Source organism: Cuculus canorus, chromosome 6 (genome assembly GCF_017976375.1).
Source record: "Cuculus canorus isolate bCucCan1 chromosome 6, bCucCan1.pri, whole genome shotgun sequence".
Taxonomy (NCBI): domain Eukaryota; kingdom Metazoa; phylum Chordata; class Aves; order Cuculiformes; family Cuculidae; genus Cuculus; species Cuculus canorus.
The window spans coordinates 36631913-36648867 of NC_071406.1; the positions used below are offsets into that span (position 1 = coordinate 36631913).

Consider the following 16955-nt stretch of genomic DNA (forward strand, 5'->3'; position numbering starts at 1 on the left):
GTTTAGTATAAAAGGGATTAGTTCCAACGGCCAGCACTTTGTGCACATACTACAAGTAGACTAAAATTTGTCACGGTGACATCAAACCGCTAACACAAACAGACCTATTACCCTTTCGCACTCGCTCGGTGAGACAGCTGCCCTCAAGGTAACAGCCTCAGCCTCCCTGATATACCACTGACGGAGAGGATATCTGATTATCCCAGCACAGCGGGGGTAGGCAATGCTGTTCAGCTGCAGAAGAACATGGAAGAACAACATCCATGAGGCTTATAATGAAAGATTTTTGATATACTTAAGTAGTTAACAAAAATTTATTGCAAGAGAGAGTTTGTCACTAGATTTACAGTTTCAGAGAACATAGTACAAAACATAGTGCATCAGCTTTGTCTAAACATTAAATAGGTGCAAATACACAAAGATAAAAAACAAAAAGTGAATACTTTACAACATAAGTTATAGAACTATAAATATATTTTATATACATTATACATATTCTAAGACATGATTTTTACTTATATATATAGAGAGTTCATATTAGCATCAGACTATTCAGTGCTTTAGTTAGAGTATAGGTCTGTATTTAACACGACTGTTTGCATCATCATACTCACAGGAAATGCTTCCCAAGGAGGGAACGAGAAGTTTTAACCAGTTTATTTCACAGAACCACTTTGCAAAGCGAAGGGGACTGCAGAAACAGCGATGGCCATTGAGCTGAAGGCTCCTTCCTCCAACCCCAAGACCCTGTCCTAAAAGAGGGGCTGCAGAGGAATGACAGCCGGGTGCGGGGACAGCAGGGACGAGAAGACGGTGTGTGGCAGCGGGGGAAATGCCAGCTGGGTTGGGTGCAGGACCGAGGGCGGCAGCAGCGGCAAATGTGGTGGGGCGACGAAAGCTGCATGGCCCCCCGGGCAAAGCCTCGGTCCTACCGGGAGATGAGGTAAAGGCGCTCTGGAAAGAGCTGGGACCTGCGAGAGGAACTGCTGTTGGGGCTGGAGAACCTTCAACGTGCTGGCGGCGGCGGCATGCTGCTGGAGGATGGTGTGGTGGATGGTGGTAACGGAGGTAGAAGAGAGCGGCGGCTGCAAAGGTAAGGGCTGCAGCGGGGAATTCGGGGGCTGGATGGCCGGGGGAGGGAAGGTGAGCTTCACTTTGCTGGCCAGCATGTTCTGTGGCACAATCTGCTGGTAGGCTTCGGATGGGAGATCTTTGAATTTTTCGTGGTTGTCTGGAGGGAATATCAGTGCCTGGTCGGGCAGGGTGAAGGGGGCTATTAACTGCTCGGCTGTTAAGAAGGTGTGACTGTTCACATGTGCTTCTTTGAACGGCAAGGGCGGCGGGCTGCTAAATATGCCAGGACTACACTGCACCCACTCAGTCGTCACCTCATTTATTTTCTCATGCGGGAGAGACTCGGCCAGTTCGTAATGGCAAAGATAGGATTTAGGAGGAGCTTGTTCCAAATGCCTGTTAGGGAGGGGAGCTTTGTAACAGGTTTGATTCTCACGACTGCTGACATTTTCTTTTTTCTTGTCATCTTGCAGAACATCCTGCGTGCCAGCAGCTGCTGGAGCACTGTGCTCAGGAGCAGAAGCAGCTGAACTTGCAGCCACGTTGGAAAACGTACTCTGAGTGCTCTCCACTGCTGCACACAATGCCGGCTTGTTGTTTTCCAGTACGTGTGAACAATCTGTTTCTAGAGGTGACTTGCTTTCCTCCAGCTGCATTGATTCAGCTGCATCTTTTGCATGTTCACTGTTGGCATCCACATTAGTTTCCTCTAGACCATCTTGAGACAAGACATCGCCCAAAACATTTAACGTAGAATTTGCAGCATTTTCTTCAGAAGGTCTGGAGGTCTCCCTTCTTGCGTTCCTATCATGAAATACATGATGGACTCTAGTTTTCCTTCTCCTGTGTTTCCCTTTTGCCCTGTGATGTGTACCTGCAGTATGCACTTGCCTTAGATATTCCTCCGCTGATAATGTTTGTCCATATGAGCTTTCATCTGATGAAGAGGAATAGCTATGCTGTCTCCGCTTGCGGTGGGATTTGTCAGGTTCCTCTGTCAGAATGCTGTAACCTCTCTTTATGGACAGGTTTTGACTTGGAGTTTTCTCCTCACTGCAGTATCCTAAACATTTATGCTCTGGGCTACAGCTTGACCTCCTGACTTTCCAGCCACAACATGTTTTGGAGTACCTCAAGCTGTGCCTCATGGAACTCAGAGCCAAATGCTTTGCCTGTCTCCGACTGCTTGCTTTGCCTCTTCTGTACAGTTGCTTACAACCACGGTGTTGGCAGTTACTTTTTGCACTCCAAATGTCACACCAGCCTCTGTCGCCATGTGCATAATCTGACACAGATAGGACTCTCTTATGACCATTGTCAAGGCCAAGTTTTTGATGTGATTGCTGTATCTCACCAGCAGCTAGCCAGATACTCCCGACATTGTGTCTGCACTTCTCTGGATTATTCTGGAGGTGCTGGCACTTATTTTCATCTCTGTAACTAATTTCCTTTTCAGTCACTGAGGACATCTCCATTTCTGCTGCTGTTGTGTCCCCGCAGTGATGATGATGATGATGACAACGACATAATTTTCTTCTCCTTTTCCGTTTTCTACTTTTGTGAAGCCATTTTTCATGGCTTTCTTTGATCCAGACCTTGTTGTATTTATCATCTATCACAGTGTTTTGTCGTAAGTGATTTTTGGAAACATGATACTTCTCTATTTTTCTAACCCTGAATGACTCATCCAAGGACACTTTATGTTTGTTTTTTGCAAGATCACAATTTCTGATGAGGGAAACATCACTTATAAGGGGTATTGTATAGTTGCACACGTTTTTATTTGTTTCTGTTTCATAATCACCACACTCTGAAGTAGGTTGATTTGTAAAATCCAAGACTAAGCTATGGTTGGTTTCAGTTTCATGGTGCAAATGAGGTATGTTTGGCTGATGCTTGGGCTTTTCTTGGCTGTCATTGGCTCTGGATGACTTGAAATCAAAATATAAAGGATTACAGCTATAAGAAATTGATGGGTCTGTACTCGTGTAAATTAACATTTCTGATGGCCACTGAAGAATATTTGTCCCATATTTGCTAAGAACAGGAACAAAGGGGTCACAAGGCCGCTTGCGCATGTCTGGTTTGCTTTGTGGGGCTCCACTACCGCCTTCTCCAGATGGTGACGGAACTAATGCATCAGCCCCCAGCTTTTTTATTTCAGTTTCAGTTGTGGATGAATCACTGATCCTGTCTTTATCATTTTCCTCTGCGACATCCTGCGGAGATAAACAATCCTCCACAACCGCCTGTGCCAGAGCCCTGTTCACCGGCAGCTCATTCCTGCTGCAGGCCAGGGGCTGGACCTGAGCACTGGCCACAACTGCGGGCAGCGTTTGGTCCAGTAAGTCTGCTGCACTCACATCAATACCATCCACATCAGAGGACACCAGCTGCTTTGAATGGGATGCAGTAGTAGCTAATATGGGACTTTCTAGCACCCTGCTTTCTTCACTGGCCAGCTCTTTCGAGTCCTGAGCTTCAGGAGCTTCTGCGGCATCTATGCATTTTTCCACCAGTGGATCAAACCAATTCTGTTTCTCCTCAGGGCACAGGACTATTTCTGCTGCTGAAGGAGATGGAAGGGTACACGTTCCTGGAACAAACCTGCTTCTTCTGCTAAATCCATGCTCTATAGACGTTTCGTCATTATATTCATAGAAAACGGCGGCTGAAGACTCTAGTTTGACTGCTGCTTTCTTAGGAAAAGCAAAAGAGAACCCAACTCTATGCCCTTGAGCTCCTTGAACCTGATCTCCATATTTGCTAGCATCGCCTTTATTACTACATGCATTTCCAGGAATGGAAGAAACATCAGAAGCAACGTCTCTACAATTCTGCGCGTCTTGCATTAAGGTGCAGCTGAAATCCTGTTTGCTGGCAGAATCTATGGCAGCACTTTGTGGGATGTCATTGCAATGGTCTTGCACCGTCACTGTAGTGGATTTGAACATCGGGCCACTTCCAGGAGCGCTAGGAGGGAAAACAAGACCCAGAGTCAGAACCTTTCAGAGGACTGCAGGCAGAAATACGGAGTTACGCTGGCATCTAAGAGATATTTTTAAGGAAAAAGGAATAATCTATGGATATGTAAATGCAGAATATGAAAAAATTTCCTATAATACGATCAGTTGACTAGTATCGAAAAAAAATAACGAGTAAATATTGTGCCATCAGTTCCTTCATGCAACATTATCAGCTGAAGGGCTAATATTCACTTTTCCTGGCCACACTGGCTGGCCTAAGAAGAGACTGCATGTCTCCCTAGGAATCTTGCTTCTCCTCCTAGTAGCCAATCATGGCTACAACACCATTACTACAAACAGCAGAGCTTCTACATTCCTTTGTGGCACAAAACACATTAAAACAGAGAGCGTTTCATAGACTGCTTCCCTCTTAGTCATCATCCCAGCGACTGCTGCTCTGCCCACGGGCAATCACCCAGCAGCTCCCATCCTATTTGTGTTCACAGGCTGAACTGTCGCAATCTCAGCATTTTCTTTCATGGGAAAATAATATTGGGGAGAGTATTTCAGCTGACAGCAGTGCAGTAAGTGATTCATCCCTCTCGAGAGAAAATTTATCACTGTCTACTGCTGTTCTTCATTTCATGTCCTCTTCCCATCTGTTCTATTTGACTTAATAGGAAGCAAAGGGAAGAGCAAAAACTGTTTAAGCTGCCAGTTTTCCAGGATCCATGGGAACTGCTCAGCACTACAGTCATGGACCTAAGTTAAAACTAATTTTTTGTTTTAACCAAAATATTCTGTGTTACAGTGCAAAGTAATGATAGATGACAGGTCACTGGGACAACCTGCAAGTGTTGCCCAGGATCCCAAGAAGCGCTGAGATAACAAATGATGAACTTAATCTATTGGGTCTAGAAATTAAGGTAGAGGTTTTATGAGACAGGAAATCCTCATGAGAATTCCTGCCTTGGAATTCATCAAAGGCAAATAACTCATAGCTTTCTACCAGGACGGTGGCTTGTTAAATTTCAATATATATTTAAAATACATTTAAAATATATATTTAAAAACATTTAAAAATATATTAAAACCCTTACACAAGTCCTTTCTTTAACAGGATAAAATGGTGACTTCTACAAAACCAGTCTAGAAAATACTAGTTGAAAAAATCTTGTGTGTTTCCCTATCTCACACCCCTAAGGATGCAAAGTGGTAGTAAACAGCAGCTTGCAAACAGAGAAATAAATCTCAGAGATAAATGCTCCTTCAGGAACCAGAAGAATGCTAGTTAAAAACCAAAACAAAACAGAAACAACAAAACCCCGCAAAATCTGTGCTTCACTCGCGTGGAAAAAAGGAAACAATAAGTTCTTCTTTCTCCTGAAACATGCTAAATTCCAATTTTTGGGTACGTTTAGGGGGAATAAAATCTAATATCCTCAAGCATTAGATGTGGACAGATAAAATGCTGATGGAGGAAAAAGTTTCTGCATGAGTTATCATAAAAACACAGAATCACAGAATGGTTTGGGTCAGAAGGGACCTCAGAACCCACCCAGTTCCTTCCCATGCCACAGGCAGGGACACCTCCCACTGGATCAGGGGCTCCAACCTGGCCTTGAACCCCTCCAGGGATGGGGCAGCCACCACTGCTCTGGGCAACCTGGGCCAGGGCCTCCCCACCCTCAGTGTGAAGAACTTCTTCCTGATGTCCAATCTAAATCTTCCCCCTAATTTTAACCTTAAAAAAGTAAAACTAGGTGTCATGCTCCTCCTGTCAAGCAGACCTCACAACATCACGTCCCATCCACCTGCTCAGACAGGTTTGTTTCCACATACTGCCCACCCAACCTACGGAGCAAGAGACTATGACTGAACAAGAGGTACAACTTGTTGTACGTCTCTGTTCGCTCATCTGGGGACACAAAGGCATTTTCATTTGAGCACTGACTTTTTCCCCTGGGATTCCACCGTGAAAAGCCAGCACATGTATTTCAGCAGCTTGTCCGTGTCATAACCATGTCAGATTTCAGTGAGAATACAGTCACAATGAGCAACTCGATATTCATCCCAACAGTTCGCCTGCTCAGCCTGCAATACTAAAACACAGGACTAGGAAGGAATGCCCTTTGCAGAGGGAGGTAAACACTCTGTCGAGCTGGGGAAAAGGAGCACTTACCTTTTCATATAAAAAATCCAGTCACTGCAATTTGAAATGAGATTTCTGGATGCTTTCCCAGGCAAGTAGTTTGAAAACTAAATGGCAGAGATCTGTTACATCCTAGAAAGACAGACTGTACTCCTCACCTCATCAATGGAGTCGTGTCAGCTGGCAAATGCATGACCTAGTTCACTCGGCTTTCAATGTGCCTGCTTTTATGAAATATATATGAAACACATCTTTTTTAAACTAAAAATCCATGTCATCTTAGCTCCACTGAAAAAGCAACGTTAAACATTCATTTCTGCACACAGTGTGAACCAAATTACTGTACACCTACTGCTTCAAAGCTGCCACAAAACCCTATGTGCAGGGCTCCAGCCGAGGGTTCCAACAGCTCCGTGTCCCACAGCTCCAGCCCAGAGCACAGGGATTCTTCTAAAGCATCTTTTCCGTCTCAGCAGCTGTGCACTTACCACGCTGTCTCTTTCCTCAGCTCAGCCAGCTTGTGCAGACGTTGAAGGGCTTTCTCCTGTTTCCTTTCATCCTTTCGTGACTTAGATGCTACATTCCGAGCAAACTCCCTCTGTTTCAGTTCCTTCAGTCTCTGCAAGAAACAGTCACATAACGCATACAAAAATCCCAGGGATGATAAATGTTTATAACCATAGTTATTTTCTGGTAAGCACTCATGACACACATTATTTATATGAACCTCACCTAAGTGACCCATGCCATGCATTTATCGGTTTCAAGTGAATGACCAAAATACATAGAGTTAGGTTAAAGGTAAATTAGAAAATTTTACTGTGATTAAAGTGGAGCAGCCGCAGTAGGATGAGGCAACACCCTTCTCACTTCAGCAGCAGTTGGAGGAGGTCCACAAAAATGATCCGAGAACTGGAACACCTCTCCAATGAGGAAAGGCTGAGAGAGTTGGGGTTGTTCAGCTTGAAGAATGGAAAGCTCCAGGGAGACCTTACTGTGGCCTTTCAGTACTTAGTGGAGGCTTATAAGAAAGACGAGGACAAACTTTAGCAGGGCCTGTTGTGACGGGACAAGGGTCAACAGTTTAAACTAAGGGAGCGGAGACTCAGACTACTTATAAGGAAGAAATTTTTGATGGTGAGGGTGGTGAAGTGCTGGCACAGGTTGCCCAGGGAAGTAGTGGAGGGGCCATCCCCAGAGGTGTTCAAGGCCAGGTTGGACGGGGCTCTGAGTGATGTGATCTAGACGAAGATGTCCCGCTCGTTGCAGGGGGTTTGAAGCAGGTCCTTTCCAATCCAAACCATTCCATGATTCTATGTTAGTATGATACAGACCCTGCCTTCCACCAGCCACTCGTGAAATCCAAACCACTTCATTTCATAGGTGGCTTCTGAGTACTCAAAATACTAGAGATAGGATGAAGTTTGCTCCTTCTCCTTCCCATCATCCTCTAGCCCTTGGCAGTTAAAGATGGGATTTACTTCCATTTTGTGAAGTTCAATTATTCTTCAGGTCTTTTTTTTTTTCCCCCTCCAATACATAAGGAAAGAGGTATGTGACGAAGCAAGAGAAGAAGAGAGAGATAAAAGGGGGACTTCTTCACAAGGCTAAAAAAGAGAAGCTGGGTTGTACACAAATCCATAATCACCCTCAAGCAGCAGCACTTTACTGTAGCTACTGGGATGATTATAATTAGTGATTTGATTCTGATGCCTTTTACTGCTGAAAGTTCACAGGACTCCACGTCATCAGGACCACCAATGTTACCACGGCTCCACGTTTCAGGGTGCAAGTAGGGTCTTGCTCACAGGGAACAGAGACAGTGTCAAAAGGAAGTTTTAGGTGATCCTGGAGGTGCAGAAGATGAATTGCCCTATCATTGCCAAGCAAACATCATATTAGTGCCTGATCAGTTATTATCTGCTTAGCATATACCGGTTCTCATACAGAAGAGCTGCTCACAACTTTCAGGTAATTAAATTGTTCTCTCTGATTGCTACAAATAGGTGTCAACACGTAAGACAGAGGAGTTTGGCAGCTCCATGTGCACAGCCTTCGTGTTGGACTGTCTACTCTTCTCCGCTGGTGAATAACTCATTCCCGAGCTCCCCTTCTGCCAGACCTCCTGTCAAATACTCAGCTCCTTCCCTCTACAGAAAACTGTGCTTAATGGAAGAGGAACTAGTTATACAATTGGGTTATATTTATAGCTGGTGTCTCAGTCTTTTTTTTCATGAAGAGCTTTAACGAGCTGTAAGGACGACACCTAGGGAACTCCCGAGGACTTTGCTCAGCAAATACATACGGAGGAGAGGAACTTTTCTCAGCAGTAATACAGAAAACATGTGCCCGGAGCAAGCTGGTTTGAGACCTGATGAGGCAGTTTCCAAAAATACAATTTCTTATACAGGAAAAAAAAAGTCACCTAAGCGGGAAAAAATGTGTGTCCCCATTTTTGGATACCGTAGTTCTTTATTTAGCTATCTGATGAACCATCCTCACCCGCAGTCCCTCACTGCACTTAGTCATGCTAGTGACTGCTAGCACTGCAGTTATACAGCTCTACAGTCCTATCTTGTTGAGTTTGCTCATATTATGCAAATGAAAACAAGATATCGCCCAATTAATGACATGAAAACTGTCATTAGTCCATGCATTCCAAGTAGCACGAGGCCCCCACAAAACTTTTTTGAAGTAAATGGCAGCAATAAAGCCACAAGTGTGCTTTATTCCTAAAAAGCATCTTTCTCATAAGATTTTTATGTCTTTCCATGCGGCAGAGCTACTCACCAACGCTAACCTCAATAGCGAGTTTAATGCCTGTTATATCTGTTTGCTTCCATGGATCAGTAAGCAAATAATTAACGGGCAATCATACAGTATTTAAATATAATTCTCTCCTGTATTTTGCTCTGCTTCAGTTCAAAACATCTAAGTCCTAGCAAGTGGAGTTCAACAAACAGTTCACAATGAATAATTAAATGACATTTCTGCAAGAGAACTAAATGCCTTCATCGTTCTCAAGGGTCAAGAACCAATGGGAATGGTTTTTATAACAGCAGGAGTCAGAAAGATGCCTATCAGGGGATTTCAGGGCAGTGCAGTTCAGAAGCCATTATGCTAATTTCCTTTTGACCTCAGATTAACAATTAAATTACTTGGACTTTCATGATGCTGAAAACAGTCAGACCATAAATTCATTTTCTGATCAATAGAAGTATAAAATTACAGAACTTAACAGCCATGACATCAAATTTTGCTTCTTTATTGTCTTTTTATTTTATTTTATCAGGGAAAATGACTGTATTTCCCACTGAATCATGAATTTATGCTATCACTAGCTTTTAAAAATAACTCATCAGAATAAAACTTCTTCTTCTTGCTCCCTAACTATGAAACACTTGCAGCTACAGCCCAAATTGCATAGGCAGGTTGCTAGAGTCCTTTATATATTAAGTACTAAAGCACCAAGAGCTTGCGTTACTCCTTGAAATGTCTGTTGCAGCTCTTTGACAAGTCAGTTGCTCCTAAAAGGTCAGTTATAGCAGAGTCCTGTGCTGCCTATACTTGGTTTCTACCCTGGAAGGAGCTGGAATTCCATGGCAGCACCCTCCTGCCCTTCAAAAATCTGCCAATGCCATAAAGACGAGGAATACGGACTGGTAGTTCAGTGCTGTTGTAGAGGTGACATAAAAGTGGTGTTTGAATTTATATTAAACAAATTAAACATTACTTCCCCCCAAATCTACATGTGATATAAACCATATTTTGAATTGTTAATAAAGGTGGGGCTTTTTTGGCTTGCATTCAGTTTGTTTTTTACAAAAATCTAATTGCTGTTTAATGGAGGGGTTAAATATGGGTACTTCTTCATTCCCAGTGGTTTTTCTAGAAGCCATTCCCCTTCCTCCAAATCCTAAATGACTGCTGTTGATATACTCTCCATTAACTGAGATGGTTTAGTGTTTCTTTATGCGAATTATGCTATGACAAGCAGAACAACATTCTCATTAGATAAACACTTCCCACACCAAACCAGATTAGCATCCTTTTCAAAAGAGGATTGAGCTTAATCAATTATAAATAATAACTGAATAGATCAGAGCTGCTCTAACACCTGTAAACACTCAAATAGGGAATGAAACATGCCATTTAAGGCAGAAAACATTGCTTACTAAGATGTAAAACACACATATTCTCCTTCTGTCTTTGGTGCTTTGAGTGGGCATTTATAATTTAGTGTTCTGCGACTGGAGATCCCTTCACTTCACACAGCCCAAGAGGGCAGCATCTCTTCACTTGCGCTCTGGTCTGGATTTCAGGACCGTATCTTTCATATTATTAAAAAAGAAAAAAAGAAATAAAATGTCCAACTCTGTAAAGATTATAGAAAAAAATTAAAGCTCCAAGGAAAAAACAAAACACTGTAACCCAGAACATACCCTGCTAGTTCTGGGGTCCTTCCCCAGCAGAAGTTAACCAAGGCATGTTATTTCCACAGAAAGGAGAAATGTCAAGATTTCTCCCTGGAATTAGCAATTCAGTCACTCAAACAAGTAGGTAAGGAAGAAATTAACAGACAGTCAATTCTTTTTTTCACACCGCCAGTCTAGAATTAATTGCTGGAATACGTTCCTGCAATAGATGAGGAACGGAGGGGATTTCACAGCAGCCTGGCACTGTTCGACGGCGAGCTGGGCTCCAGATGGAGTCGACTCTCATGCTGGCAGGGAAATCCTCCTGCCCGGGTGGTGTGGCGCTGGACCGCAGCACCAAGAGGGGCTCTCGGATCTCCAGCCCTGCAGAAATTCAAGATATGGCTGAAGAAAGCCCATCTTACTCGATCTGGTGTTAGTAAGCAGGAAGCTGGCAACTCTTCCAAGCACTCCTTTTACCATTTCTGTCTTACACAGTGAGTTGTCTGATCTCCTCACTGTTTCAATGGATGGCCTACACCAGCCACTCCCTTGGGTTTTAAGAGGCCGGTCATAAATAACATTGATCTGTTCCTGATTCAGGAATAACTTTCAGTGTGTCGCAAGTCATAAGCTGCTTCTAACTGTCTCTGCCTACAGCTGGATCTATCTCACTATGAGCTGCAAAATTCAAACCTCTCCTTAAAAACTGAGAGCTCCACAAATTTGCAACAGAGCCACATTTTATGTTATCAGATGTGAAGCCCTCCAGATGACAAGGAACATGCAGGTTGTGAGCAATCCTTCCCCTCTCTTATTTCTACCACGCATTGCAGTCATGCCCTCCTGAAGTCTTTTCATATTAGAAGAAATCTAACATGGAGAGATACAGATATATATGCAGCGTTTAAAAATAGGAGGTCCTTGGGGCCCACAATATTGCTGAATAGGTAGATTCAGGTGAAGTGAAACTGCTCTTTTAACAGCAGTGTTGCAAGCATCATCCCAGACTGGGGAGAGAGTGGGGATTAATTAAAAGGAAGGGAAGGCTGGGGTTGTTTTACCTGCCCATCATGGGCCTGAAGGGAGGTGGGTGATGAGAAGATGAGATCCTTCGTGATTTGGGAGATTCACACTAACTTTAAATAAATTGATGTAATGCAAATGCTCACAAGCACACTCAACGCGCACACTCAGCAAAGCACAGTATTTCAGTTTGTTGTTTAGTCTGCAAAAGGAACTGTTTAATTAGCTTTTACATTCAGATCCTATAATTATACATTACATACACGTATAACTGAAAATTCACATTGGTCTTTTCTACTTTTGCAATATAAAAACTGGAATTATTTTATTAGGAAACATAACTGGGTTTTGAGACTACTTCATACTTCTACATGAAGCATCTTTCTTGTAAAGTGTCTTGAGTTCAGTTAGAATTCTCTACGGAAGTTTGCTTTCTATTCTTTTTAACACTTTTCCTGCAGAAATTATCAGCCAGAAACAAACCCGTACTTCATTATGCAATGAATAGTGTCCTTCCCGGCATACTCAGTCTTATGTTTCATTTGCCATGAGCATCTTCTGCTCCTTTCCAGTATCCCCTGCTGCAGGACTCAGATAGCATTAAGGCTTATTTGAACAAGGCTCCAGGACTTGGACAAATAACAGGTTATGGAGCATAAATTAAGACTTTTGTTGTTTCTGTTTTAAGATAGCTACGTTTCTTAAAGTTGACTAAATGGCCACAGTGTTGCCATTGTGCAAAACCATTGTTTTAAGCCTGCAGAGCTGCTGAGCTTTGCATACTGAATATTTCACTGTGATAGCTACTAACCACGTGTGTAACAACAGCCTGGTCTTATTGCAAGCTGTAGGATATTTTTTGTTAGCTTCAGCAAAAATCAGCTAGATACTCCATAAATATTAAGACCAAGACCAAAGCAAACAGCATAGAAAAACACAATTAGCATCTTGCCTATCAAATTAATTTTACCAGATAATGAATAGAACATAAAGCTGACACACACTTGTACATCTGTAAAGTGGCTGCATATGCTAGTCTCTAATTTAAAAGAATTTATTTTGATAACTCTAGGCCTAATTCTACTTCTCCCAAAGTCAATGGGGAAACTCCTGCTGAGCTCAGGGAGAGCAGAAGTTTTAAATTCACTGTGGAAATTTTCAGCAATGCTTAAGGAAGCTGATTAAAGACAAGATCGGTACATGTCACTCCTTTAATGATCACGTTACCTTTACAGCCACTCCTGAACCATTTAGGATTCTAATTAAAAAAATCATATGCAACATTTAAAACCCTGCTGAGAAATGGTTATTCCCACCGCTGGTAGAGAAAAGGGTGATGCTGCGGAGAAAAGAGCTCAACACTCCACTTCTGGGAAGATGCAGGTGGCCGTAAGTATGTGGCTGCCCTCAGATGCTACAGCTCCTCCTTGCTGCTCCGGAGGGACAATCCAGCACAGATTCTTTCAGACACCACGGGCCATTCCCTGGTTCCAAAGCATTATCTGCCACCTCCTTTTGCTCCAGCACCAAAATTTAAGCATCCAGAATACTCTTCCTGAGCATAGCACAATCAATAGTTTCAAGTTTGATAGGTCCGTTGCAATCAAAATACTCATTCAGTGAGGCACCGCCTCCTGGTATTGGCAGTCACTAAGCACTGAACGTCGATGACCACTTTATTCTTCGGCCAGTTACAATTTTCCATCTATAAGTTAGAAGAAGTCCACAGCACCCTACCTAAACTCTACCCAGAAAGCTTTAAGCTATTAGAAAAATTCCAAATTTGAGCATACATCGTTTTCCAGGAGCAACAGCTTCCTCACCAAGAGCTCCTTTCAGAGAAAAGTCACTTCTACACTTCTGTGTAGAGGGAATATTGGATTTCCTTTTAGAATAACTTCCTAGTGGGAGATGCTATAGCCACAAAATGGATGGCTCCATCAACGCACAAGCACGGGATGTTAAAGCTGCCTTTGCTCCTTTTGGAGACGGTTTTGCCATTTTCTGTGTGAAAAAAAAAAACCCACATACTTTGCAGCTCTGAGATCTTTCAGACTTCATCCAACAATTCTTCACTCCAGTGCCCTCTATCATCTACTGGGGTCTATTGTGACCCACCATCAAAATGGTTCACAGGGTCTGCAGGACTGAAGTTCTCTGCAGAACCATGCTGCTATCCTGATAGTCCACCTTCTTTACTGAGGGAGGACACAATATCTTTTCTACCAACACAGTAAAAATTGCAAGCAGAAATGTTTATTCTATGTTTTGGCCTCTGAGATCATCAGACTGATAGAGAAACCGAAGCAAAACTACCAGATCTTAAATCTTTCCAGCATCTACAATGCACACAATGACTGAAAATGAGGAATCGATATTTACAGTCCAGTTCTCTGAAGGATATTTTCTGTAATCCTGGAAGGACACTTTAACTACAGGCTGAAGGAGACACATGAATTCTCTCAAAGTAATCCATTTTAATTTGTGATGTCAGAGCTAAATCACAGCACTTTCTCATATCAATTTTATATTGGATCACTGAGCCCTTCAAAGGTTCTGTTCACAAATTGCTTCTCATCTGCAGGATCTGATCCTTGCCAGATCACCCCAGGACCATGACAAGCTTCTTCAAAGAATATATGCAATTTGACCAATGAAAATTGAAACACGAACAGCCTTTTGCAAATTTTGACACACATCTCACAGCCACAGCGAACTGGCACAGACAAAATCTGTTATCCTTAACCCACCCTTCCATACTATTCACACAGCCTCCTCTGAGAACATCACAAGATTAAAGAAAAAAGTATTAAATATTAAGACTGCATCTTGCAAAGCAAAGTGAATTCATACTGTAATTTGACTTACGCTTTCATTTTCAACGATGCAAATGAAATGTGTTGTAAAGGAACTCTGATAACATTGCACTGCCATTACCGTGAGTAGTAGATGTCGGTGGCAAGTCGTTATGAGCGCATACATCTCTATTTATGTGTGTCTTCTGCTGCATCATTGCTTTTGCAGACTGAAATGTCAGTAACTGTAGAGCAAGGATGTATGTGACACCACGCTGTGTTAATGAAGGATTCAGTAAAACACAGCTCAGAGGCTGCTGAAACCAGGACTGCAGCACAGACCCCCAAAAGAACAGGTACCAGGTCATAGCAGAGGCCTTGGAAGAAGAAGGAACGGGATGACGCCAGGGTCCCAGGGCTATAAACAACTCACTGGTGTTCCACTACTGCTTGCCAAAGGAATGCAACTTTAAAATATGCATAAAAGTGGGTTTAGGGGTAAAGACATAAAAGACCATGAAGAAGCATCCAAGATATTTAAACCACAATTTCACTACAATATACAATGGGGAACTGCTGTAGCATGGATTTGTGTTAGTAATACATAAAAATGCCCCCAAAAGGGACTCAGGACAAATAAACCATCAAACTTCACCCTCTTCCTGCCAAAAAAAAAGAGGGAGAAACCAGCAATACCAACATCACACTCTCCCTCATGAAGAACTTGACGTGCTGACAACTTGTAATGTTGTCTCCTTTTTCCTCTTGGGAGGACTGTAACACCAAAGAAGGATCAGTCACCAGAGAGCTTACATGTATCTGTATTGTTATCAGGAATGAGGTCTAACTATTGGAGAATTTGGACTAGAAGCCCCAGTTTCTTGATATTAATTCTTTCAGTAGTCTGTTAGAACTTCAGCTGAACCCAACAACAAATGCTTGGCTTTGCATGTCAGGTGCGGTTCTTTCACCAACTCCGCTTCAAAATGTGTTTGACCAAGTACCCCAGAACGGGCAGAACACACACAACCGAGCGGATGCTCGGTACAGCAGGTCCAGTTCTCTGCTTCAGTGTAATCCAGAAGCAATTCATAGCAGTGTTCCCCTGTCTCAATCAGGTATGAACCTTTCAGGAGATAATTTGCCCTTGATTAAGAATCACTAGGAAATTAATAAAAACAATAATTAACTAATAATGTGAAGCTCATTACCTAATGGAAACACACCTAAATCTCAGTCCACATCCTTAAAGGCAGCAAGCAGCTCCTAAGGAAAACTCACAATATCCTTTTTTTTTTACCTTTTCTTCCTGATAACAACAGCTAGGATAGAAATAAATACACCCACTCTCACGATGCAGGTTCTGATTAACAGGTGAGCATTGCACAGAGGACTACCTACAGTGCTGAACTCTGAAATCTGAACTGCTATGTGCTCAGGCTTTGATGAAAAGGGGAAAAAAGGAGGCCATACAGAGCTATCTATCTGACACATAAATAACAGAGGCAATTCACTAGGTGGACCTTCTGTATATCTCAGCAGAAGATAGATTTAAAATGTCTATACTCAACGTGAAGGTATTGCTGGATAAAACCCTGCCACAGAAAATGGAAAATAAGAGCAGAAGCTTTATCATCTCAAGGTCAACTTAACCGTATGTTTAGAGAAGTTAAAAAACAAGTGCCTTACTCTTTCCCTACAGCAAACTCAAAGACACAAAGAAAAGCAGTCTGCACCTAAAAACTACCAGTGAGAGCTATGAAACCCTTGCCTGTTCTTCTTACAAAGAGCAGGAAAAGAAGTCTTATTCTGAGAACTCCCAGCCCTGCAAACAAACCTCTCGACATCCTCCTGCTTGACACAAGCATTGCTACAGCACTGCACGATCAGTAAGGATGTACAGAAAGGATTCTCTACTTCTGCACAAGAGTCACACCACTCAGTTGAAACAGGCATCTCTGTTGGTCTTTAATTCAGCAGAAGAATCGTCTGGGTGATCACCATAATTTTCTGGTTATGATTCACCAAAAGCTGTATTTTTCAATTTCGTCAACTACATAAATCTCTTTCTTCCAGACATTTTCACTGAAGAACAGAGGAAAAACTTTCCATGAATTTGCATTGACATTTCTTAATATATTTCTTTTTCTCATGCATAGCTGTAAAAATTACAGAAGCAAATAATGACATTTCCTTCTATCCTGTCAACATCTGGCTTTTTTCTCCACAGGTTCCCTCCCATGGAACCTTAAGATAGTTCAGACACCAGCACTCAGTCATGGAATCATAAAGGTCGGAAAAGACGTCTAAGACCATCTTCACAATATCCCTTAAAGTAGGCTGGTCTTAAAATGTTACTTCTGTCTTCAGATTCCCACATTACTGCTCCCAGATTCCCTAGCAGTATGCTGTCATGCCCTCTGGGCTGGGACAGGAGGAACCGATCTGTAAGACATTTCTCTCTCCCTTCCATATCGTCTCCTTTTTTTTTTTGTCTTTCTAAACTGCCACAGGAGCAAGGTCAGAA

At 42.5% G+C, this 16955-nt stretch overlaps 1 protein-coding gene across 1 annotated transcript in view; it reads right to left on the bottom strand.

Moving 5' to 3' along the window:
• Positions 1 to 300: 300 nt before the first annotated feature.
• ZNF804A (zinc finger protein 804A) overlaps positions 301 to 16955 on the bottom strand; it is a 144134-nt gene continuing 127479 nt past the window's right edge. The window contains exons 3-4 of the mRNA XM_009566896.2: positions 6681 to 6811; positions 301 to 4047 (exon numbers count right to left, since the gene is read on the bottom strand). Of these exons, the coding sequence (XP_009565191.2) occupies positions 753 to 4047; positions 6681 to 6811 (3426 nt within the window). The 3' untranslated portion in view covers positions 301 to 752. The remainder of the gene's footprint in view (positions 4048 to 6680; positions 6812 to 16955) is intronic.